Source organism: Calypte anna, chromosome 3 (genome assembly GCF_003957555.1).
Source record: "Calypte anna isolate BGI_N300 chromosome 3, bCalAnn1_v1.p, whole genome shotgun sequence".
Classification (NCBI taxonomy): domain Eukaryota; kingdom Metazoa; phylum Chordata; class Aves; order Apodiformes; family Trochilidae; genus Calypte; species Calypte anna.
In genome coordinates, this window is record NC_044246.1 from 114,333,816 (window position 1) to 114,358,401 (window position 24,586).

The 24,586-nt window shown below is 46.4% G+C and overlaps 1 protein-coding gene across 1 annotated transcript in view; it reads left to right on the forward strand.

The window, feature by feature from the left end:
- The window catches only part of ELP3 (elongator acetyltransferase complex subunit 3), a 129,370-nt gene that overhangs the window by 79,886 nt on the left and 24,898 nt on the right, over positions 1-24,586 (forward strand). Inside the window, exons 11-14 of the mRNA XM_030448574.1 lie at positions 4,245-4,335; positions 9,456-9,521; positions 19,255-19,482; positions 23,370-23,451. Coding sequence (XP_030304434.1) covers positions 4,245-4,335; positions 9,456-9,521; positions 19,255-19,482; positions 23,370-23,451 — 467 coding nt within the window. The remainder of the gene's footprint in view (positions 1-4,244; positions 4,336-9,455; positions 9,522-19,254; positions 19,483-23,369; positions 23,452-24,586) is intronic.

The window sequence follows — 24,586 nt, forward strand, 5'->3', positions numbered from 1 at the left end:
AGGGAGAAATGGTTTGGTTGGACTTGGTGATCTCCAAGGTCCTTTCCAGCCATGAGCATTCTGTGATTCTCAGGTGTGGGACATGGGTTAGTGGTGGCCTGGAATAAGGTGATGTCCTGGCTGGGCTGGAGTGGGCTAGGAGAAGGGGGAAGGGTTTGGATCTGGGAGAGGGGAGCTGGGGATGAGATGTGAGGGAGGAATTGCTTGGGGTGAGGGTGCTGAGCCCCTGGTTGCCCAGGTTGCCCAAGGAAGCTGTGGCTGCCCCATCCCTGGCAGTGTCTCAGCCCAGGTTGGATGGGGCTTGGAGCACCCTGGGCTGGGGGAGGTGTCCCTGACCATGCAGGGGTTGGAATTAGGTGACCTTTAAGGTCCCTTCCAACCCATTCTGTGCTCTAAATAATGAGATTATTGGAGTTAGCTGAGGGTGGGAAAGGTGTCACTGACAAAACACTGTAGAAGTCTTCAGAAAAACAAGTGGAAAATGTTTTAAAGAAAAAAGAAGAGTTTGAAGAAGAATATATCTTCCAGGATGCTTTGTACTTGCCAGAGATGCTTAATACTGTATTTATCCTGAATGTTTGTGCAGCTCATTATCACTGAAGTGCTTCTGTGTGTGAGAAGGTGGGAAATGACAGGGATAGTGCCTCACACCTTGAGACTTTTCCTTTTGTGCATCTCAATGTTTTATATGAATGTTATTTTCACTGTACTGCTGGGGAGGTGTAGGTCTGAAGACATGAAATACCTTACTCAACCGAGATCATGTAATAAATAGATCAGGGCTGAGAGCAGACTAAAGGTCTTCAGACTTTCACCACTTCAATCAGCTGCTTCACAAGTGTCCTAAATAATGCAAAGTGTTTGCAAAATTGAGGATTAAATAGGCCCTGTTGAAGCTTCTGGCAAATTGCACATTAACTTTAATAAGGTTAGGATTTAATCCCCTCTTCCCCTGTATTTGTTTGGCATTTTAACAAGTCCTGAAAGCCCTGGTATGATGCTGTCTTGTGGGGCCTCAAGATCAGTTGTTATCCTGGCCACTCATGATGCACCCAGGATGTTTCTTTAAATGCTCTTCCCTAATCTGAAATGGGGAGGAACAACCTGTGTCTTGCTTCCTCTTCCTTGAAAAACTGCTTTTTCACATTCATTTTTTTCATTTCGTTTGCTCCCTGGTAGGCAGATGAGAGAGGCTCAAGTTACTGTATGTTGTAATCTATTTTTTATTTGCAGTGCTTCATTTACTCTTTCATTTACTGATTCTGGATTTAGCTAAAGACCTGGTGCTGGAAGATGTTCAGGATGTTTCCTCTGTGTCCCTGTAGGGAAAATCCATTCAGCCTGACTTCTTGGAGTTGTTCCATAATTAGACAAAAGGCGTTTATTTAGATTATCACTGCAGATCTAACATACCCTGATGAAAATGTTGCTCTCCTCCAGTGTGTCCTTCAGTCACAATGTGGAGTGCTCATTTCCTCTAATTGAAGCTCTTTGAAGGATGTTGTGCTGGCCCTGCAGTGCTTTTATTTGCTCAAAGTAATCCAGTGAATAAATGAAGTGGTTAACAAATTGTGTTTTCCCCTCAACTTCTTTTTTCACAGACCCTTTGGCTTTATAGGACAAACAGCAGGGGAGACAGAGGAGGGAAAGAAAACGTGGACCTTCCATTATGCTGCTGAAAGTTGTACCCAAATTGGAGTTGGGTGTTGAAAGGGGAGGAGAACCTTGGAGTCTTGAAGCCCTTTGTTTTATTTCTAACTTCAAGGAAAAGTCCTTTTTTTGTCCCCAAGTTGGAGTTGGGTGTTAAAAGGGGAGGGGAATCTTGGACTCGTCAGAGATTGAAGCCCTTGGTTTTAATTCTTAACTTCAAGGAAAAGTCCTTTTTTCGCCCCCCTTGTGCCCAAGTTGGAGTAGGGTGTTGAAAGGGGAGGAGAATCTTGGAGTCTTGAAGCCCTTGGTTTTATTCTTAACTTCAAGGAAAAGTCCTTTTTTTTGCCCCCCTTCACTCAAGTTGGAGTAGGGTGTTGAAAGGGGAGGAGAATCTTGGACTCGTTAGAGATTGACGCCCTTGGTTTTATTCCTAACTTCAAGGAAAAGTCCTTTTTTTGCCCTCCTTTGCCCAAGTTGGAGTAGGGTGTTGAAAGGGGAGGAGAATCTTGGGGTCTTGAAGCCCTTGGTTTTATTCTTAACTTCAAGGAAAAGTCCTTTTTTTTGCCCCCCTTCACTCAAGTTGGAGTAGGGTGTTGAAAGGGGAGGAGAATCTTGGACTCGTTAGAGATTGAAGCCCTTGGTTTTATTCCTAACTTCAAGGAAAAGTCCTTTTTTTTGCCCCCCTTTGCCCAAGTTGGAGTTGGGTGTTGAAAGGGGAGGAGAACCTTGGAGTCTTGAAGCCCTTGGTTTTATTCTTAACTTCAAGGAAAAGTCCTTTTTTCGCCCCCCTTGTGCCCAAGTTGGAGTAGGGTGTTGAAAGGGGAGGAGAATCTTGGAGTCTTGAAGCCCTTGGTTTAATTCTTAACTTCAAGGAAAAGTCCTTTTTTTTGCCCCCCTTCACTCAAGTTGGAGTAGGGTGTTGAAAGGGGAGGAGAATCTTGGACTCGTTAGAGATTGAAGCCCTTGGTTTTATTCCTAACTTCAAGGAAAAGTCCTTTTTTCGCCCCCCTTGTGCCCAAGTTGGAGTAGGGTGTTGAAAGGGGAGGAGAATCTTGGAGTCTTGAAGCCCTTGGTTTAATTCTTAACTTCAAGGAAAAGTCTTTTTTTGCCCCCCTTTGCCCAAGTTGGAGTAGGGTGTTGAAAGGGGAGGAGAATCTTGGGCTCATCAGAGATTGAAGCCCTTGGTTTTATTCTTAACTCCAAGGAAAAGTCCTTTTTTTGCCCCCCTTGCCAGTGTCTCAGGCTTCTCCGAGGCTGAAGCAGCACAAGGATCAGGTCTTTAGGACCCTTTAAGACCTTTATCTTTTATCCAGCTGCTGCCAAAAATAGGAATAGTTAATGGGGGGCATGGTGTGAATGCAAGTCCTCAAGGAACTGAATAGATCAATTAATTCATTTTACAGAGGTCATCAGACAGCTGCCAGGTGCTGATGACTTTCAATCACTGCTGAACCAAGATGGATTAAGCTAATTGCATTACCAGTTCCCCAAACTATCCCATGCTCTGTATGGTTTTTTTTGTGATTATTCTCTTCTTTTCTCTGTTGAATGCTTGCTTAGATAAAAGGAGGAATTCTCACCAAAGGATGTTTCAGCCCCTTTTTGGGACCAGCTGTTGCACAACATACTGAATGTTTTTCACATTTATACAGTCCTTATTTCCTTGTAGAGGATCTAAAGGGGTTTGGGTTACAGAGTGGTGCCAGGATGGAGTTTGAGAAAGGAGAGGGAGAAGCATTTAACATCTCCATATAGTGCAGCATTAGAAGATGAGTATGGAGTGGATGTGCCAATAATTCACATGTTTCTTCTTCAGCTTGATCTGGATGCATAAATCCTCCTTTCCCTGGGGGATAATATCCTGCTTTTCCTAATCTCTAGAGGGACAGATTGCCCTGGAAGGCAGTGGAGAGGCCAAGCCTGGGGTCTTGTTTCAAATTCCATTTGATACCTCCCTTGGGGAACTGAAAGGAGGAATTCTGCCCTTTGCAGACTCATGATTTACATTCCCAGAGAAGAGCCTTAAACTTTCTGGTTGGGCTTTGCTGCAAATCATTTTCTAAGCAGAACTTTCTCACATTTAAGCAGGACCAATATAAAATTGTTGATTGATTTCTGAAGTTCTGATTCATTTTCCCTGATGGGCATTTAACTCAGAGGCTGCAGAAAGATGTGGCCACTTCCCACTTGCTGATATCCAGGAAAAGATCCCATAAAGAACATCTGACCTGGAGTCCCAGGAAGAGGATCAGCTGGATGATCCTTTTTTTTTTTTCTCTCTAGACTTCTAAGTGAAGAACTGAGAACAAAATAATAACCTACTTATTCCTCAGGATTGTAAAAGCCTGCTTTTGTCTTCAGTCTTTTTACTATGATAAAATCATTGGCTTTTCCCTTTCATTTTTCTCCTGCTTTTAGTCTTGTTTTGCCTCTGTTATTTCTTGTACAATCAAAGACTTGAAACAAAGGTAATTCAGGTAAGTTCTGTGGTCTTCTCTTTGGGATCTTAGCCTAGGTGACCATAATTGTACTTTGTGGGGAATTGTCTGCAAATGCAGTTGTTTGAGGTTTTTGTTTTTCCCTCTTCTGTGCAGAGATATCCCAATGCCATTAGTCAGCTCTGGAGTGGAGCATGGAAACCTGAGAGAACTTGCCTTGGCCAGGATGAAAGATCTTGGGACACAGGTAAGTTATTTCTCAACTGATTTTGAAGAAGAGCTTCTTGATGGCTTTATACAAAAGTAGCAGAGAGGAAACTAACAGCCAGAAGACTCAGTAAGAGCTGGATTTATTGATGAAGTAAAATGCTCTGCAGAGGTCTTTTAAAAAACATATATATATTAATGACTAAAAAGCACCCTGATGGTGTTTCTGAAAAGCTGCTTTTGTTCAGTTGATTTTTAGTGTAGCTCTTTCACATCCTTTCTGAAGGTACTTGCTAACTGGTTTGTGGTAGTCCTTTTTTTTTTTTTTTAAAGGCAGGAAGGTTTCTTTTTAATTTATGCTATTAGAAAATTCTCCTTCCTTTCTTTTTCCCACGCATGCACTTACCTCACTGAACAATTGGAAGAAAAGCTCTTAGTCTGAGGCCAGAAGAAGATTTCAGAACAAATGAGACTTGTTATTCTTGCTATTTCTAAGGTCAAATGAAAACATGAGTGGAGGCAGGGAGATGGAGGGGGAGGAAGGAATTGTGTTTGTATTTGAAGTCAGAAGGAGGGATGTACACCCAGGCTTGATTTTTCTCAGAAGGTCCCCATGGCAGTCAGCATTCACACTGCCCCCCATGCTCTGCACTGACACCTTTCACTGCCTGAACCTCCCTCTGAAACTCAGTCATCAGGCACAGTTTCCACATTCTCCACTAAAACTTTATCCCAAGTTCTGCTTTTCTTGGGATGTCCCAACTTTTCAGGCAAAACATCACACAAACCTCCTGCTCCTTGAGACTCTTCCAAAGGGTTTTAATTGCCTTGGTGTCCTGATGCTCAGGCAGGGGAAGGCCTCACTATAACTGTTCTGTGTGTCTGTATCCTGGTTTCTCTCTCCCTCTTTCTAGATTCCTTTTTCTTGAAGAGGTTTGAAGGTCCAGCAATAATGAAGTCTTGGGCTGCTGCCTGTGTGCCTGTAGTCCCACATCAGCTTGTGCTGCTGACTTGTGTTTTGGGTATTTAATTTTGGTTCTCCAGGCTACAACTAGTTTCTTATTTCCTTTGCCATCTCTCTAGGGTCTTGTAGCTGCAGTGCAAAAGATCAGAAAAGGCTGCTTTTCCCTCCCAGCTGGCCTTTCCATATCACTTCATCTCTCCTAAGCTGCTACCCTGGACCTTCTCCTTAAATCATTCCTTCTGCTCTCTCTCCAGTAGCAAGCCAGGGGTTGGCAGAAGTTTTCCCAGGCCCAGAAGCTTCCATCCCTCCTGCTGCCTTCTCACTTCAAAACCAGGCAGGGCAGGGCAGACAACCTCCATGGTGCAGTCAGACCTTCTCAGTTGAGCTCTTTGGGTCTACCAGTGAAATCTTCCCTGGGTTTGATACTAAATCCACCTCATTTGATCTAAACCTGATGAAAACCAGTGTGAGAAGCAGGGACAGCTGATCCATGGCAGTCAGGGCTGAGCTGCACCACTCTTGGGCTTGTCAGGCTGTGTCAGGGTTTAACACTGGTCCAGCAATGAAACCCAATACCAGATGCTGTCTATTAATCTCTCTCTCCTCTCTGATAAAGAAAGAAGAGAGAATGAGGGAGAGAGACTGATGGGTTGGAAACTAAACTACACAGCTTTAATGGAACAGTAATGATAAAATGGAAAAAATAACTAAATATATACAAATATACAGGAAAATTGATCCCAGGTTCCTCCCCCCTTTCCCCCAATAACTCTCCCATCCCCACTGAGGCTGCAGGGCAGCCCTGGGAAAGTCCAGGCTGGAATCCTGGGGTCAGCAGCAGTTGGGAGCTGGAGGCAGGAACACACAGATTCAGGCTGGCATGGATCAGGAGCACAGGCAGAGGAAGGGATGGAATCCTCCCAGGATGGCAAAACAAGCAGGGAGAGGGGAAGAAGGGGAAGCAGGAAGGGGTTTGAGCCTGGTGATCCCTCCAATTTCTCCTGAGTATGAGGTGTATGGGATGGAATACTCTCCAGTTTGGTCAGTTCTGGCATCTCTCTTGTCCCTTCCTCCCCAAAGGAGGCTGCAGGTGGGACCTCTTTATTCCTTCTGGAGGGCCAAATGTTGCTCAGAGCTGAGCAGTTCCTTGGTTCTGCAGCCCATTCCCAGCTGTAACTATAACCATGGAGTGGGATCAGTCCCAGCAGCAGACACTGCCTGAGAAACTTGCTGTTCATTTCAGCAAGTGCAACTCCTGACAAGAGACTGAGCTGGAAGCAAAAGGACAGGACAGAAAATCCCCTTTATCCTGGCCCAAACCAAGACAAGCTGGCAGTCATCTCTTCTAGAAGAACCAAACCTGGGAATACCTCTGCTGTGCAGCTGATTGTGGATTTTAATTTAGTGAGGCAGAAACACTGCAGCTGGTGGAATGAGAAACCAACGAGTCTGCTGCACTATAGCTTGAAAGGTAAAGTGCTGGAGTCTCAGAGGAGAGAACTATAAAGATGTTTGTCCCTCTTGTCTCTTAGCTTGGAAAAGGAGAGGAAAAAGCCAAGGAAGGGTCTTGTAGGATTCAGATGTTTGGAGGTTCAATAGTGAAGGTCAGGCAGCTCACCAGTTCTGGCAGTTGTGGCACCCATCTTTGGAGAATGCCTTGGTGAGGAGGGTGTTAGAGGGATGGGGATCAGTGGTGCCAATTCTTGTGTCTGTGCTTGTTGGAAAGGAATTGTTCTTGAGCCTTGGAGGGACCAGATGTTGGCTTTCCTGATTGCCAGCCATGATGAAATACCCAGTTGGGAAAGAGAAAATTAAAGCAGCCACCCAGACCATGTTGGCCTTTGTGAATTCTGAGGTTCCTAATGAATCACAGAGTGCTTTTGGTTGGAAGGGACCTCAAAGACTGTCTGAGCTTGAACCCTTTGCACAGGCAGGGACACCTCTCACTAGGTTGCTCCAAATCCCATCAACCTGGCCTTGAACACTTCTAGGGAGGGGTTATCTGCAGCCCCTCTGGGCAACCTGTTCCAATCTCTCACCACCCATGAAGAGTGGATGTTTCTTTACCTTTTACTGTGCTGTTTGTGTAGCTGAGAATTGTAAAGCAGAGAAGAGTTTCTCTACTTTAGCATATGACCATGAATCCTGCTTTTACCATAACCCACCCCAAAAAGCACACACACCAACCCTCACTTTCTTCTGTTGTGTCAGAGATTGTTGCTTTATGTTCATAATGGAATTCAAAAGCATTCAGAGGAGGACAGGGCAGGAGACAGAGCTCTGCTTGTTCTGGGTACTCTTCAGTTTCTGTGTGAACTGGATTTTTACGTGTTCTTTCTCTGTCTAAAAATCATAGAATCCCAGAATCTCAGGTTGGAAGGGACCCCAAGACTCACCTGGTCCAGCCTTTCCCATATTATTGTTTATCTGAGATGTCCCAGCACCTCTTTGAGCTGAGACTTCAAACTTCCCAAAGTGGGGGAATCCACCTCCTCCCTTAGGAGACCATTCCAATAGTTTCTCTACTCTAGAATATGACCATGAATCCTGCTTTTACCATAACCCACCCCAAAAAGCACACACACCAACCCTCACTTTTTTCTGCTGTGTCAGAGATTGTTGCTTTATGTTCATAATGGAATTCAAAAGCATTCAGAGGAGGACAGGGCAGGAGACAGAGCTCTGCTTGTTCTGGGTACTCTTCAGTTTCTGTGTGAATTGGGTTTTCACACGTTCTTTCTCTGTCTAAAAATCATAGAATCCCAGAATCTCAGGTTGGAAGGGACCTCAAGGCTCACCTGGTCCAACCTTTCCCATATTATTGTTTATCTGAGATGTCCCATCACCCCCTCAAGCTGAGACTTCAAACTTCCCAAAGTGGGGGAGTCCACCCCTTTCCCTGGGAGAACATTCCAAGGTCTGACTGTCCTCAGAATGAACAATTTTCCTCTTGTGTCCAATGGGAATCTCCCCAGGAGCAACTTGTGCCCATTGCCCCTTGGCTTGTCCATGGGACTCCTTGTCCATAGGGAATCTCCATCCTCTTTGTAGCCCCTTTAAGTACTGGAACATGGCCATAAGGTCTGCCCTGAGCCTTCTCTTCTCAAGGCTGAGCAGACCCAGTTTTCTCACCCTCTCCTCATATGGAAGATGCTCCATTCTCTGATTATCCTCATGGCTCTTCTCTGGACCCTCTCCAGCCTGTCCCCATCCTTTTTGTTCAGCTGTTGATAGTACACAAGCAGATGGGTGTTGTTGCTCTTAGGGCAGTTTTAGCCCATTGCTGGAGGTTTTCTTCCTTCCCTCCAAGCAGCACGAGTGGAATGAAAGGAACATTTACAACTCAGTTGCTTTGGAAAAAACTCTCCTGGTTGCAGTTTGCTGACAGAAGTTGGGTTCAGCTCAGCACTGGGCATTCCAATAAACCTGCTAAGATGTGAATGCACATCACCCCCTGCAGCAGGAGTGTTTAAACCATCCCAGCTGTTTGCTGACGTGAATGGGTGCCAAAACTTCCACTGGCTTTGCTGAGAAGCACACAATTTTATGCAAGCTATAAAACCCCTCTCTCAAGCACTGAGCTTGGGGCCTCATCTCTTCTTCTGTCGAACTTTTGAAAGAGGGAGGATTTCTTCTGGCTGTCTGTGTTCTCTGGTCCAGAGCCTCAGTGATGCTCTGTGGGTGCCTTTAGCTTTATTTTCTGATACTCAGCTTGGACTTCTGCAACATTTCTTATTTAAAAGGAAGAAAATGGTTGCTGAGATGGATAAACTGGCTATTTAAGGACTCTCTGGAGCCTGAGGGTGGATTTTGTTGGACCTTCCCGGTATCAAGTAAAAATGGATTTTGCTGAACTCTTTTTTTTTTTTTTCCCTCTGTTCCTCTTTCATGTATGTTGATTTTTCCTCCAGCCCCTGCTGTTTGTGAATCAAAGTGTATGTTTCCTCATGAGCCATAATAGTTGTTGGGTGAATTGATTTTTGCCAGCATGGTTTTCCATTTAGCGCTAAGACCTCTTCCTGAAGTGTATTAGGGATGGCTCGGTGAGCATCCATCTGAAATTCATCCTTCCAGCTTCATGCTATTTCAGTTTAGTTTTCAACCCAATAGGTGGCTGGAAATCTGTATGTTTCAGAGCTTAATGGTTTTCTCCTCTGTGATTTCCCCCCCTCACACCTTGCTTTCTCTTTCCCCAGTGTCGCGATGTAAGGACGAGAGAGGTTGGAATTCAAGAGATTCACCATAAAGTGAGACCATACCAGGTAAGATTTGTCTTTTTCTTTTTTTTTGAAGCTTGTTTCAGACACCATTTCTTACATGTGTTTGGTGTGGAGGCGGAGGGGCCCCATTTGTTTCACATCCAGCCCTGTGGTTTGCCTTTGGAGCTGCACCCAATTTTCCATTTATTTTCGCAGCAGCTTTGGATGTCTTTTGTTTGAGCACAGTCACATGTTGAAATTTATGGACCACCATGTTCAAAATAAACTTGATGGCAGGCAGCAGTTATTTTGATGCTTTCAGAGCTGCAGCAAAACAAGCAGCTCTTTTCTTGCTGCTTCTCAGCCTTCCCTTTTTCTCCCTTTTCATTAACAATTCCCATTTCGAAAATATCAGAACCACAGCATGGGCATGCTGAGCAGGAGTAAATGTTTAGTAAGATGAATTTACAGCCTTTTTTTTTTTTTGAGAATGTGCCTGCTTGTCTAGGCAAAGCACACAGCATCTATATACATATAAATACACTTCTGCAGACCTATGTATCTGTATATATGTTACAGGTAAGAAGATCCATTTAGATCACACCTGTATTGCTTAAAATAGTCCACAGAAATATTGCTGTGCTTATCTTATAGAAAGAGCTTTAAGCATCCAGTTTAGGACTCTAATCCTCCAGTTTACTGTAGTTACAAGGAGGAGTCAGTCCTTCCAGAAAGTTGTCAGGACATCCCTGGCCATGTGTGGCACCCAAGGAGATGAGCACTCTTAAGATCACAGAGAGTTGGATCCACCATAGTGTACATGTAAGCTGTGACTAATAAATCATGCCTGGAATTACTCTCTTCCTCTTCCTTTGCTGACAATAAGAAAGGACTGAAGTGATTGTAGAGTCATACAACTTTTTTTATTGGAAAAGACCCTGAAGATCATCAAGTCCACTCATTCCCCCAGCACTGCCAAGGCCATCCCTGTCCCATGTCCCTCAGCTCCACATCTCCAGGGCTTTGGAAATCCCTCCAGGGATGATGGGGACTCCATCCCTGCCTGTTCCAGTTTGTCCATCATATATCTCAGTGGCCTTTAAACATGAACCCTTTGTGCCAGGCAGCATATTTTGCCACCTCAAGGTAGAAAGCTGACTCTGGGTGACATTTCTGTATCTGTGTCCCCTTCTGGGCAATCAGTTTGTAGGCACTGAGCCACTAAAGTGGGGTCAGCTTTTCTGTGTCAGCAGAGATTCTTAGCAGAGCTCCTCTCAGTTGTGTTTTAGAGGCTCCATTGATTATTTAGGCTTCAAAAAGGCACTGAATTTGGTGCCAGAAGTTAAGTAGCATGAATATTCTCTTGAGTTTAGCATCTGAAGGATGTTCTCATTTTGCAAATCAGAGGTTACTGGGAGCCAGTCTCTTTTTCTTCTGACATTATATGAGTTCAGATGGAGTGCAATATTTCCCATCTTGCCAAGCAGAAATCCAGTATGGAGATGTCTGGCAATCTCAAAGAAATTCTCTTGTTCTTACCACATTTCTGCAAGAACTGAGACTGTCCAATTTATACATAACCACACAGCCTTTGTGCTCTGCTCCTCTTAATCTAATCTGGGGTCATCCCACAAAACATCTTCCAGAGATATCTGTTGTCAGCAGCATTAATCTACTTTAAATTGTAGATTTCTGGAGTAGTTAGCAAATAGCTTATCACAGGGTTTTCAGAGCAATGTGAATCTGAACATTCCCTTTGTTAAACTCATCTGTCTGAGTGACAGAAGGAGGTCCCTAGAAAGTCTGGGCAAAATCTACTATGACAGCAAGAGAGAGTAATATCCTGAAGATGGGATCATTTTTCATGTTCTTTGGACTAATGACAAGGTGTGATGCTCCTTTTGGCTTGGGGAGGCAACAAGGCATCCTCTTGGTAAGAGAGGCTATCATGTCAGCTCACAAATAAATTATCAGGTCTAAAAGAAATTAATCACTTACTCCCCTCATCCCGACTGGTGGATGAGGGGAGGGCTGTGGATGTGGTCTACCTGGACTTCAGCAAGGCCTTTGACACCGTCTCCCACAGCATCCTCCTGAAAAAACTGTCAGCCCGCAGCTTGGACAGGAGCACCCTGTGCTGGGTTAGGAACTGGCTGGAGGGCCGGGCCCAGAGAGTGGTGCTGAACGGGGCTGCATCCAGTTGGCGGCCGGTCACTAGTGGTGTCCCCCAGGGATCAGTGTTGGGCCCAGTTCTGTTCAATATCTTCATTGATGATTTAGATGAGGGGATTGAGTCCATCATCAGCAAATTCGCAGACGACACTAAGCTGGGGGGGAGTGTTGATCAACTAGAAGGCAGGAGGGCTCTGCAGAGGGACCTGGACAGACTGGAGAGTTGGGCTGATTCCAACGGGATGAGGTTTAACACGGCCAAGTGCTGGGTCCTGCACTTTGGCCACAACAACCCCATGCAGCGCTACAGGCTGGGGACAGAGTGGCTGGAGAGCAGCCAGGCAGAAAAGGACCTGGGAGTCTGGATCGACAAGAAGCTGAACATGAGCCAGCAGTGTGCCCAGGTGGCCAAGAAAGCCAATGGCATCCTGGCCTGTATCCGGAACAGCATTGCCAGCAGGTCCAAGGAAGTGATTCTGCCCCTGTACTCAGCCCTCGTGAGGCCACACCTTGAGTACTGTGTCCAGTTCTGGGCCCCCCAGTTCAGGAAGGATATCGAGGTCCTGGAACAGGTTCAAAGGAGGGCAACCAGGCTGGTGAAGGGACTCGAGCACAGGCCCTACGAGGAGAGGCTGAGAGAACTGGGGCTGTTCAGCCTAAAGAAGAGGCGGCTCAAGGGAGACCTCATCGCTCTCTACAACTACCTGAAAGGAGGGTGTAGCCAGGTGGGGGTTGGGCTCTTTTACCAAACGACTTTCAACAAGACAAGAGGGCATGGACTTAAGTTGTGCCAGGGGAAGTTTAGGTTAGATATTAGAAAGAATTTCTTTACGGAAAGAGTGATCCGTCATTGGAATGGACTGCCCGCTGAAGTGGTGGATTCTCCGTCCCTGGAGATATTTAAAAAAAGACTGGATGTGGCACTCAGTGCCATGGTCTAGCAACCGCAACGGTGGTTCAAGGGTTGGACTCGATGATCTCTGAGGTCCCTTCCAACCCAGCCAATTCTATGATTCTATGATTCTATGCAGTGGGTTACACTTCATGCAACTTCTTTCTTTGCAGGGTCAGCAAAGGTTGGAAGGTGTGTCTGCTTTTAAAAGAGTGGTGTTTGTTGTTGGTCTTTTTTGTTTTTAAATCAACTCAAAGTAGATTCCTTGCCTGTAGCTGGTTATTTACAGCACTGTCTCTAAACTGCCTGTTCAATTAGTGGCATTTCTCCATAGCAGCAGCAGGTTTTTGTTCCCTCTCAGAATGGTGGAGGCTGCACAGTGCTACATCATGGTCTTAAAAATGCCCCAGTGAATTGGTGCTGTAAAGAGACTCTTGGATTGACAGTTTTTTGAAAGCCAAGGGACAATGACAGCTCTGTTACAAATCTGAACCTATATCAGCATTAAAGCAGAAAGTGGAAGACGTAGAAGCTGCTGTTCCTGCAAAGTGAGGGGGTTTTGTCTCACAGTCATGATCCCTGCATACAGCCTCAGTAGGGACAAGGCAGATTTTTCAGCTGGGAATAGGTGGGTTCTCTCAAGAGCATAATCTGCAAGTGGGTTTTCCCCTTTTGTTTGTCAAAATAAGTTTAAAACAGACTGTGCTGGGCATTTAATAGGATTGCACATGGATGTGGAGATCCACCTTGATGGTGGTTATGCTGACCCAACACATGGGATGGTTCAGCCTGGAGAAGGCTTTGGGGAGACCTAACAGTGACCTTCCAGTATCTGAAGGGGCTACAGGAAGGGTGGAGAGGGACTGTGTGCAAGGGCCTGGAGTGATAGGATGAGGGGCAAGGGGTTTAAATTAGAGAAGAGCAGCTTTAGATTGGATGTGAGGAACAAGTTGTGTCCCATGAGGGCAGTGGAACAATGGCACAGGGTGCCCAGGGAGGTGGTTGAGGCCTCATCCCTGGAGATGTTCAAGGTGAGGCTTGAGGAGGTTCTGAGCACCCTGATCTGGGTGAGGGTGTCCCTGATAGTGCAGGGGTTGGACTGGGGGAGCTTTAGAGCTCCCTTCCCACCCAAATTTTCTATGATTCTGTGTTAAGGACAAGGGAGTGGCCCTGGGGACTGGGCACGTAGCTGTGCACAGCCCAACCAGGAGGTGATTCAGGATGCTTTTTTGCCACGTTTGTGCCAATCTCTCAGAAGGAAAAGCCTTTGTACATCCCCTGAAAACCCTTTAGGGGATTTAGGGATCCTCAAATATCCTGGTCCTAGGATATCCTCTGTGCCCAGGGATGTGGGGGGAACACAGGACTCGATCCAGGAGGGACTTTTCTGAGCAGATCAGCTTATCTGGTACATGCTTATGATGCTATAAAAATGCACACAATCTAAAGCCTCCTGCTGAAGGTTCCTGTAGTTTTCCTTTATCTCTGTCTGCATGTGGCTTTCAGACTGGATGTGGCCATAACCCAGCATCAAGTCCCTGCTGGAAGACAAGCAGTGGAGCCACATTCCCTCCTTGTTTTGTTTTGCCCTCAGGAGAAACCAGGACTTCTCTAATCTTGGCATTTTGAATTCTTAGTCTAGCAGTGTTTAATATTTTCTCCTTCTTTAACACATTATCAGTAATCTGTAACCTAACTGCTTTTTCACACAGGAGACCAAAGGGCAGAATCTGAGTGTTTTAAAACTCTCATGCTCTTGTGTTGTTTGGTTTTTTATAACCTGATAGCCTTCTATGAGGACACAACCAGGTGGATGGATGATGGCAAAGCAGGCATAGAATCATAAAATCATAGAATTGGCTGGGTTGGAAGAGACCTCAGAGATCATCAAGTCCAACCCTTGATCCACTCCCCCCGTGGTTCCCAGCCCATGGCACTCAGTGCCACATCCAGGCTCTTTGGAAAGATCTTCAGACACGGAGAATCCACTACTTCCCTGGGCAGCCCATTCCAATGCCTGATCACCCTCTCCAGAAAGAAATTCTTTCTCATCTCCAACCTAAACCTCCCCTGGCACAACTTGAGACCCTGCCCTCTTGTCTTGCTGAGAGTTGCCTGGGAAAAGAGCCCAACCCCCCCCTGGCTCCAACCTCCTTTCAGGGAGTTGGAGAGAGTGATGAGGTCTCCCCTGAGCCTCCTCTTCTCCAGCCTCAACACCCCCAGCTCCCTCAGCCCTTCCTCACAGGACTTGTGCTGGATCCCTTCACAGCCTCCTTGCTCTTCTCTGGACCTGCTCCAGCACCTCAATCTCCTTTCTGAAGGGCTGAGGGGCCCAGAACTGGACACAGGACTCAAGCTGTGGTCTCCCCAGGGCTGAGCACAGGGGCAGAATCCCTTCCCTGGACCTGCTGGCCACGCTGTTCCTGACACAGCCCAGGATGCCATTGGCCTTCTTGGCCACCTGGGCACACTGCTGGCTCCTGTTCAGCTTCCTGGCAATCCAGACTCCCAGGTCCCTTTCTGCCTGGAAATCTGACATGGTCTGTTTGATCTCAGGAAGGCATTTGGCACTGACTCCCACAGAATCCTTGGAGCTGAACTGAAGAAGTGTGGCCTGGATGATGGGGTGGTGAGGTGGATCAGGAGCTGGTGGAAGGATAAAAGCCAGAGAGGTGCAGTCACTGGGATGGTTTCAGTTGGAAGTCTGGTTCCAGTGGAGTCCCTCAAGGGTCATTTCTGGGATGAGTACTATTTAATCTATTTATTGATGATCTGGATGAGTCAATAGAGTGGACTGTCACAAGTTTGCTGATGACACAAAGCTGGGAGGAGTGGCTGAGCTGCCATCCAGAGGGACCTGGACAGGCTGGAGAGCTGGGCAGGGAAAAATTGGATGTATTACACCAATGGCAAGTGTGGAGTCTTACATCTGGGAAAGAACAACCCCAGGTACCAGTGTAGGTTGGGGACTGAGCTGTTGGAGAGCAGCACAGGGGAAAAAGGACCTGAGGGTGCTGGTGGGTAGAAGGATGAGCATGAGCTGAAAATGTGTCCTGGTGGCCAAGAAGCCCAGTGGCACCTGGGGGGCATTAGAAGGGGGTGGTCAGTGGGTTGAGAGAGGTTCTCCTGCCCCTCTACTCTGCCTTGGTGAGGCCACATCTGGAATATTGTGTCAAGGTCTGGGCCCCTCAGTTCCAGAAGGACTGGGAACTGCTGGAGAGTCCAGGGCAGAGAAACCAAGAGGATGAAGGGAGTGGAACATCTCCTGGTGAGGAAAGGCTGAGCTGGGTCTTTTCAGCTTGGAGATTAAGGAGTGACCTCATTAATGTTTATAAATATGTAAGGAGTGAGTGTCAGGAGGAGGAGTAAAGCTTTTCCCAGGGGTGACCAAAACAGCACAAGGGGCAGTGGTTATAAACTGGAGCATGGGTGGTTCCATATAAATATCAGGAAGAATTTTTTCACTGTGAGGGTGAGGGAGCCCTGGCCCAGGCTGCCCAGGGAGGTTGTGGAGTCTCCTTCCCTGGGGACATTCAAACCCCACCTGGATGTGTCCCTGTGTGACTGCTGGAGGTGACCCTGCTCTGGCAGGGGTTGGACCTGATCTATGAGGTCCCTTCCAACCCCTCACTTTCTCTGATTCTATGATTCCCTCTACATTTCCATTTTTCCAGTGGCTTTGGGTACCTAATGGTCAATGTGGACCAGCATGTCAGCCATCCTGACACCCAGGCTGGAGTTGGAGTAGTGCTCTTGGAGAACTTGGGACTTGAGGAGACATTTTCTGGGGCATCTCTACCCCCTGGGCTGTACATCAGGGTTCCAGTGAGTCAGTAAGGGATTTAATTGTGAGCTGTGTTCACCCAGGCTTTGTTGTGGAGTAGAGCAGACAGGTGACAGAATCCCTTCTGGCTTTTCCATAAACAAATCTTTAATTCATGGGTTTCTGGTTATTGGAGGGTTTACAGAAAAAAATACTTCAGTCTTTATGGCAGTGCTGGGAAAAGCTTGGCAAGGTATCCACAGGGATCAATCCTACATTGTCTTGTCAGGATGGAAATGGAAACCAGCAGTGCAGCACAGGGCAGCCACCAACCCTCACCTTTCATCTTTGACTTCCTAAAGTTAAAGGATTCTCTCAAAATGATGCAAGTGTACCTCTGGGGGGGTTGCAGTTCAGGCCAGGGGAGTGCTTTTTGATGGTTCCCCACTTTGGAAGCATCAGGAAGCACAGGAACTTGATCCCTCTCAGATGAATTTAGAAAACTCCTTCCTGGAGCACACCCAAGGCACACCAGCTGGTGATGGGTGCCTGGTTCAGGGGTGGATGGAACTCCCCCACCATCCACTGTGGTGTTCTTAATTTCACACAGAGTCACACAGGGATTTGCCTTGGTTGGAAAAGACCTTCAAGATCATCAAGTCCAACCATGAACCTGACACTGACAAAAACTTTAACTGTATCCCCAAGCACTTTGGCCACAACAACCCCAAGCAGCACTACAGGCTGGGGGCAGAGTGGCGGAGAGCAGCCAGGCAGAAAGGGACCTGGGAGTCTGGATTGCCAGGAAGCTGAACAGGAGCCAGCAGTGTGCCCAGGTGGCCAAGAAGGCCAATGGCATCCTGGGCTGTGTCAGGAACAGCGTGGCCAGCAGGTCCAGGGAAGGGATTCTGCCCCTGTGCTCAGCCCTGAGGAGGCCACAGCTTGAGTCCTGTGTCCAGTTCTGGGCCCCTCAGGAAGTTCAGGCAGGAGATTGAGGTGCTGGAGCAGGTCCAGAGAAGAGCAAGGAGGCTGTGAAGGGATCCAGCAGAATTGCTGTGAGGAAGGGCTGAGGGAGCTGGGGGTGTTGAGGCTGGAGAAGAGGAGGCTCAGGGGAGACCTCATCACTCTCTGCCACTCCCTGAAAGGAGGTTGGAGCCAGGGGGGGGGTTGGGCTCTTTTCCCAGGCAACTCTCAGCAAGACAAGAGGGCAGGGTCTCAAGTTGTGCCAGGGGAGGTTTAGGTTGGAGATGAGAAAGAATTTCTTTCTGGAGAGGGTGATCAGGCATTGGAATGGGCTGCCCAGGGAAGTAGTGGATTCTCCGTGTCTGGAGATATTTCCAAAGAGCCTGGATGTGGCACTGAGTGCCATGGGCTGGGAACCACGGGGGGAGTGGATCAAGGGTTGGACTTGATGATCTCTGAGGTCCCTTCCAACCCAGCCAATTCTATGATTCTATGATGTGACTCTTAAATCCCTTCAGGGATGGTGACTCCACCACAGCCCTGGGCAGCCTCTTCCAATGTCTGATAACCCTTTCAGTGAATAAATTCTTGCTGAAATCCCATCTAAACCTCCCCTGGTGCACCTTGAGCCCATTACCTCTTGTTCTGTTGTCACCAGGCTCTCAGTATTGCAGACCTGCTGCTGCCACTCCTCTCTTGGGCACTTTGGGAAATAATTTTGGTCTGCTAGAGATGGACAAGGGAGTCCCATCAACAAGGATGGGAGGTATTCCAGCTTTACCATAGGAATTTCAGGATGCAAGTAGAATGCCTCATTGTGTCACCAAAGATGTGACATTAGCATCAGCAGCTGCAGGTTACATCAAATTAACTCAGGGCCAACTCTGCTACATACCCACACAGCTACTCTTAGGGGAGATTTGACCAGGTCTTATGTTGCCCTGAAGGAGCCTGGGGCTGCTCCTGGGTCATGGTGTGTCAGGACTGTCTGAAAAAGGTTTTTTCTTCTTTCTGCTCCCTTATCCACCAGTTACTCTTCACAGCTTTTAGGTGCTCCTCCTACCCAAGCATGGTCCTTACTGTATTCTCTCCAGCCAGCCAGCTCTCACTTCCCTTCCACTTCTTGTGATCTTCAGAGCTGCTTATGTCCAGATGGTGATAAAAAATACAGATTTGAGGCAAGTAATATGTTATTACTGGTCAGTTCTCAGCTTACTTGTGTGAATGGTTTTGGTGTCCTCAGGACTGAGTAAGAGAAGACATCCTGCTGATGATGGAACATGTGTGGTGCAATTCTCACCCAGCACCAACTCTTTCAGACCCACTCCTGTTCATGACCCACTTGGCACACGTGGGCAGATCCTGTGTGGTGCTGGAATGAACCAAGAGATGATTGGTAAAGAAGTTGACTTGCTGCTCCAAATGCCCCTGTTCTTGTAGACATCTCAAGCCATTTCTTCTGCAAAGCAGTAGAGACCTGGACCTCATTGCAGGTTTAGTGCAAAACTACAGGTTTTACATTAGCAAGGTTGTAACTGGAGCTGGATTTTAGTTAGAGAAAATCCCTGGATTGGAGGCAAGAGTTGCTGCCCCCATTGATTTTTTAGTGATTATGAAAGTCCAGTAACTCCAGAAACATTGGTCTTAGGTTTCTGACTTAAAACAGTTACTCATGAGGGTTCCCAGCTCTTCTGGAAAGCTTGCAAATAAGGATAGAAGAGTAATTCTGTCCCATTGGCAAAGATATTTCTATGGAAGTAGTCACATGTTTTATCTTTCATACAACTGCAGTACCAACACTTCTTACCCAGTGCTGCTAAAATCCATCTAGAAGTAAATTGGCCTTTAAGAAAGCACTTCATGTTTTCTCTGAGTCATAATAGTTTATGGACCCATGAAATTGCTTTTGTTCTGTTCAACGTGTCGCTTAAATATTTTTTAAAGAAGTTTTTCTTTTCTCTTTTTTTTTTTTGTATATTCATCGCCGCATCTTCCCTGGGGGCCAGATTGAACTGGTGAGAAGAGATTATGTGGCTAATGGGGGCTGGGAGACCTTCCTGTCCTATGAAGATCCAGAGCAGGATATTCTTGTTGGACTTCTACGATTGAGGAAGTGTTCAGAGGAGTCCTTCAGACCCGAGCTGAAAGGAGGAGTTTCCATTGTCCGGGAGCTGCACGTGTATGGCAGTGTGGTCCCTGTCAGCAGTCGTGATCCTGCCAAATTTCAGCACCAGGTACTCCAAACCAACTTCTTCTTTTTTCCTCTGCTGCCTCTTTTTTACCTTCACATGCTCTGCAGAGGGACCTGGACAGACTGGAGAGTTGGGATGATCCCAACGGGATGAGGTTCAACATTCCAAGTGCCGGGTCCTGCACTTTGGCCACAACAACCCCATGGGAAGCTCCAGGCTGGGCACAGAGTGGCAGAAAGGGAGCTGGGAGTCTGGATTGCCAGGAAGCTGAAGAGGAGCCAGCGGTGTGCCCAGGTGGCCAAGAAGGCCAGTGGCATCCTGGGCTGTGTCAGGAACAGCGTGGCCAGCAGGTCCAGGGAAGGGATTCTGCCCCTGTGCTCAGCCCTGGGGAGGCCACAGCTTGAGTCCTGTGTCCAGTTCTGGGCCCCTCAGCCCTCAGGAAGGAGACTTGAGGTGCTGGAGCAGGTCCAGAGAAGAGCAAGGAGGCTGTGAAGGGATCCAGCAGAATTGCTGTGAGGAAGGGCTGAGGGAGCTGGGGGTGTTGAGGCTGGAGAAGAGGAGGCTCAGGGGAGACCTCATCACTCTCTCCAAGTCCCTGAAAGGAGGTTGGAGCCAGGGGGGGGTTGGGCTCTTTTCCCAGGCAACTCTCAGCAAGACAAGAGGGCAGGGTCTCAAGTTGTGCCAGGGGAGGTTTAGGTTGGAGATGAGAAAGAATTTCTTTCTGGAGAGGGTGATCAGGCATTGGAATGGGCTGCCCAGGGAAGTAGTGGATTCTCCGTGTCTGAAGATCTTTCCAAAGAGCCTGGATGTGGCACTGAGTGCCATGGGCTGGGAACCACGGGGGGAGTGGATCAAGGGTTGGACTTGATGATCTCTGAGGTCCCTTCCAACCCAGCCCATTCTATGATTCTGTGATTCTATGATTCTGCTTCCTGGGGATAATTGGAGAAGAATTGGATTTCCCAGGTGAGGTTGGTTTGGTTGGGTTGAATCACAGCCTGCTGCCAGGGAACCAGAACTGAGGCTGAGCCCTTTCTTGCATTTCATCTCCTGGAACCATGCTGCTGCTGCTGCTGAGTTTTTAGCTGGGGTGAGCATGTTTAGGCAATTGCAACTGCTCTGAGATGAAAAAGAAGCCTGAAAGCTATCATTCCTTCATGCCCATGCAATATGAGCTCATGGACCCAGGTGCTAATTTGACTTTTGAGCCCTGATTCTGAAGCCTCCTTTAGGATTTCCTGAGGAAAAGCAAAACAAAGGAGATGCATCCACTGTGTCTTTTTGTTTCCTTCTGAAATGGATCTTGTTCAGTAGATGAATTTCACTTCTGAAATCTGAAACCACAACATACAAAGTTTCATTTAGTGTTTCCCTTTTTTTTTTTTCCAAAGGAATATTTATTGAATACATTTACCTACCAAAATAGAAAAAAATCCAACTTTGGCTCTTAGTTTAAGTTTAAGTGATTGGTGGGACTCTTGAATTAAATTTCTTTGTTGAGTCTGACAGGTTTTAGCTTCAGACACACTTGTGAGACCATTTCATATAAACCTTAATGGGAAGAATGGAGTGGAAAGCAATTCCTTGCAGTAGCTCATATGAAAATAGCACTTTACCCTTCTGCTGCATGTAACATGCTGTGGCTTGCAGTGAGCAAAAATGTCAATCAGATTTTGCCCTGGTAGATTTTGAACCTTTAGAGTGAGGCTTTTAAAAAAAAAAAAGAAAAAATAAATAGCAATCAGTTTGTCCTCTTTGCCAGAAGTGCTCAGGGCTGATGTTTTAAATTAGCTTCCTTGTATTTATCAATCTTTCCCTGAGTATATGCATTAAGATGCTGTTTTGCTAGACACTGATGGTGTGTGACCATAAGGCAGTAGCTGGGGGGAAAAAGAAAAAAAAGAAAAAAAAAATTGAAGTGGATGTTTCCACTGTTAAATAACTAACACTTAAAAAGTTGGGGAGGAAAAAAGTGATCATCTTAAGTGTTTGAGGAATGATAATAATAAAAATCAATAAATAGATAAATAAAACAGAGAGGGAAGGGGGAAATCAATTGAAAGTAGGCAACTACAAACATGAAAATAGGCAGCAAATTGAAATTTCATGGCATGTGATGCAGCCGTGTTCATTGGGTGCAGTCAGCATCCAGGAGGTTCATCAGGAAGTGTTCTTCACAGTCGTGGGGTAATTTCTGGTTAGAAGGGCTTTTTAGACTGAAGATTTCTGTGTGTTATTTAAAAATGCCTCTAAGTGCTGAATGCTTTTTAGAATTAAATGGCATCTGCTGCAGTGTTTGCACAGCCCCATTCCCTACGTCTTGTCAGGAAAACAGATGAACAAAGAGATGAGAATAATTCCTGCATCCTCATGTGAGGAGTGAATTAATCCAACCAATTATTTCCAGATATATAGGACAACAAAGTTGTTAAATAGAGTGGAAAGGCTATTCCCTGTTTTGGAGCATTATTCTCATTCCAGTAGCACTCCAGCTGTGTGAGATTTCCGATGTAAATGGGGACATGGAGCCCATCCAGAACACTGCAGTTCTCCTGGATTTGGCATCTTTTCTGTCATGATCCTTGTGTCACCATCATGGCTAAGAAAGCCAGTGGCATCCTGGCTTGTATGAGAAATAGTGTGGCCAGCAGAAGGAGGGAGGTGGCTTGTCCCCTGTACACAGCACTGGTGGGGCCACACCTTGAGGACTGGGTCCAGTTTGGGGCACAATAAGAGAGATACTGAGGTGCTGGGGTGAGTGCAGAGGAAGGTGGTGAAGGGCCTGGAGAAAAAAGTCTTATGAAGAAGGATTGAAGGAGCTGGGGCTGTTTAGTTTGAGGAAGAAGAAGCTGAGGGGAGAGCTCCTTGCTCTCTATAAGTGCCTGGAAGGACATTGTGGAGAGGGAATGGCTGTAAGCTGTAACAGGGTAGGATTAGAGTGGGCATTAGGAAAAAAAAAATTTACTGAAAGAGTGGTCAGACCCTGGAATAGGCTGCCCAGGGAGGTGGTGGAGTCCCCACCTCTGGATGTGCTTAAGGGTCATTGAGATGTGGGGTTGGGGGATGTGGTTTAGGGGAGAACTTTGCAGAGTAGGGATGATGGTTGGGCTGGATGGGTCTTTTCCAACCTGAAAGATTCTATGATCTGAGCTCAGCAGAGCTTGAGCCTGGCCTAGGTCTTTGAGAGCCATGTAGTGGTTTGATGCAGCCTTTGTTGGTAGCCCCAACAAGCCTCGTGGTTGCCACATGCCTCAGTTCTTCACCCTGAAATGAGCACAGCTCCTGACTCCTGGAGGTGCTGTGGCAATAAAGATTACAAGACACTGGGGCAAGATGTAGACCTGAAAAGTGAACAAGATGTTTAGCAGAACAGTGAACCCAGCAGTCTCTGGGGCTGTAGTGTCTGGCCACATCTTTTCCACTGCTGTCCCCAGTGGGGATGGCTCTGGGATCCTTCTGCAATTAGTGTAGGCAATTTCATCTTGGCTTTGTGCTCTGACTTTGTTTCATTCTCCAGCACAAACCCAGGGCCAGTAAGGTAGCTGTTAAGATGCATGATTGTTTCTTGGGATTGGTTATCTCAGCAGGATAGACTTGTTCAGCACCAGGAATGAATGACAGGATTCATACTGAGTCGACTTCACCATCAGTGGATTTAACTTTGTTCTGCTCCAGCCACTGAGCAGCAGTCAGACACTAAAACTGCCCCTCAGCAATTCCACAATCAGAAAAAAAAATCCCTGAGAAAGCTCCACTGTAAAGCTGAGTCTTGGTACACCTCAAGCCCTCTCCTGCAATAAGATTTTGATCATTCCTGTGCCAAAAATACAAATCTTTTGGAGCTGTGCTAATACTTACATTCTGACCTTGCTCATACTTTCTATTTTTACAGGACTTACCTTTTCTTCCTGTTATTTCTCCCCTTATAGGGATTTGGTATGTTACTGATGGAGGAAGCAGAGAGAATAGCCAAGGAAGAGCATGGATCATGGAAAATTGCTGTAATTTCAGGTACTTTTGCTATTCCCCCTCCTTTTTTTTTTTTTTTGTATAGATATATCTTAATCTGAAAATGAACCCACTGCACCACCTCTGTGAACACTCATCCTATTAGGTAGGAAATGAGCAGCAGCAGATGCCTCTTCATAATGGAGTCAAATTCCATCAGATCTTTGTCCAGACAGTTCTGTTACTGCAAGCAGAGGACACTCTGCAAGGAACCATCCTCCTTGGAGTGCCAGAGGAGACAGACTGGGTAACCATGGGTGTCTTCCCACTCCAAACACTGCTATTTCCAACCTCATCAGGGGTTGTTATTATCCAGGGCTGCTTTCCAGAGCTTGTGGGGACAAAAAATTGCCAGCCCCCATTTTAGAGTCTCTCTGCCATCATTAGGGTGGACAGATGTGCTTTTAGGATACATTAAGCATTATCATGAAGAAGGGAGCTGTATAAGGAAGAGCTGCAGCCCTATCTCTCCTCTTTCATTTTTATGGCACTGTGACTAAGAAGAGCAGCATCAGTTCCTCAAGTCAAGGTCAGGACTACCTTTGTGCTTTAATTTATCTTATTTTAGCAGTTATGGTTCCTATGGAAAATTTGTACAGGTGTGTAGTTCATCTATAACTAACTCGGGGAGGTGGGGAATTGCATGAGAAACTCTTGGCATCAGATTAATGGATACTGGGGAACTAAAAGAGAATAGCTGTGATATAGCTGTGAAATTTTTGAAAAAAATGATTGTCTGCTGCTGAAAAAAAAACCCCAAAAACCAAAAACTAAAAAGCAGAAATCCCTAACTCTGATCCAAAGTGCTGGGTGCTGACAGGGAAGAGCTTCTCTGGTTGTCTCCAGCTGTGTAACATGCCTGAATGATGAAAAGCCAAAGCAGGCTGTCTCAACAAGTACTTGTGACATTACTTAAAGCAGTAGCCAGATGCTTAGAGACTATTTTATATTTTCTGATTTCCCTGCTTCTTGTCAGCTTGAGACATAAACCAGTCCTGCTTCCCTCTTGCTGCTGTGTGGGTGTCTGTTTGACCTGGGAATTTCACGTGGTTGAGAGGTGTCCTCACCACATCACCTCTAAGTAAAAAAGGGAGGTGAAAGAAAATTATTTCATTTTATCCTCCAGCATCTTGGCTTG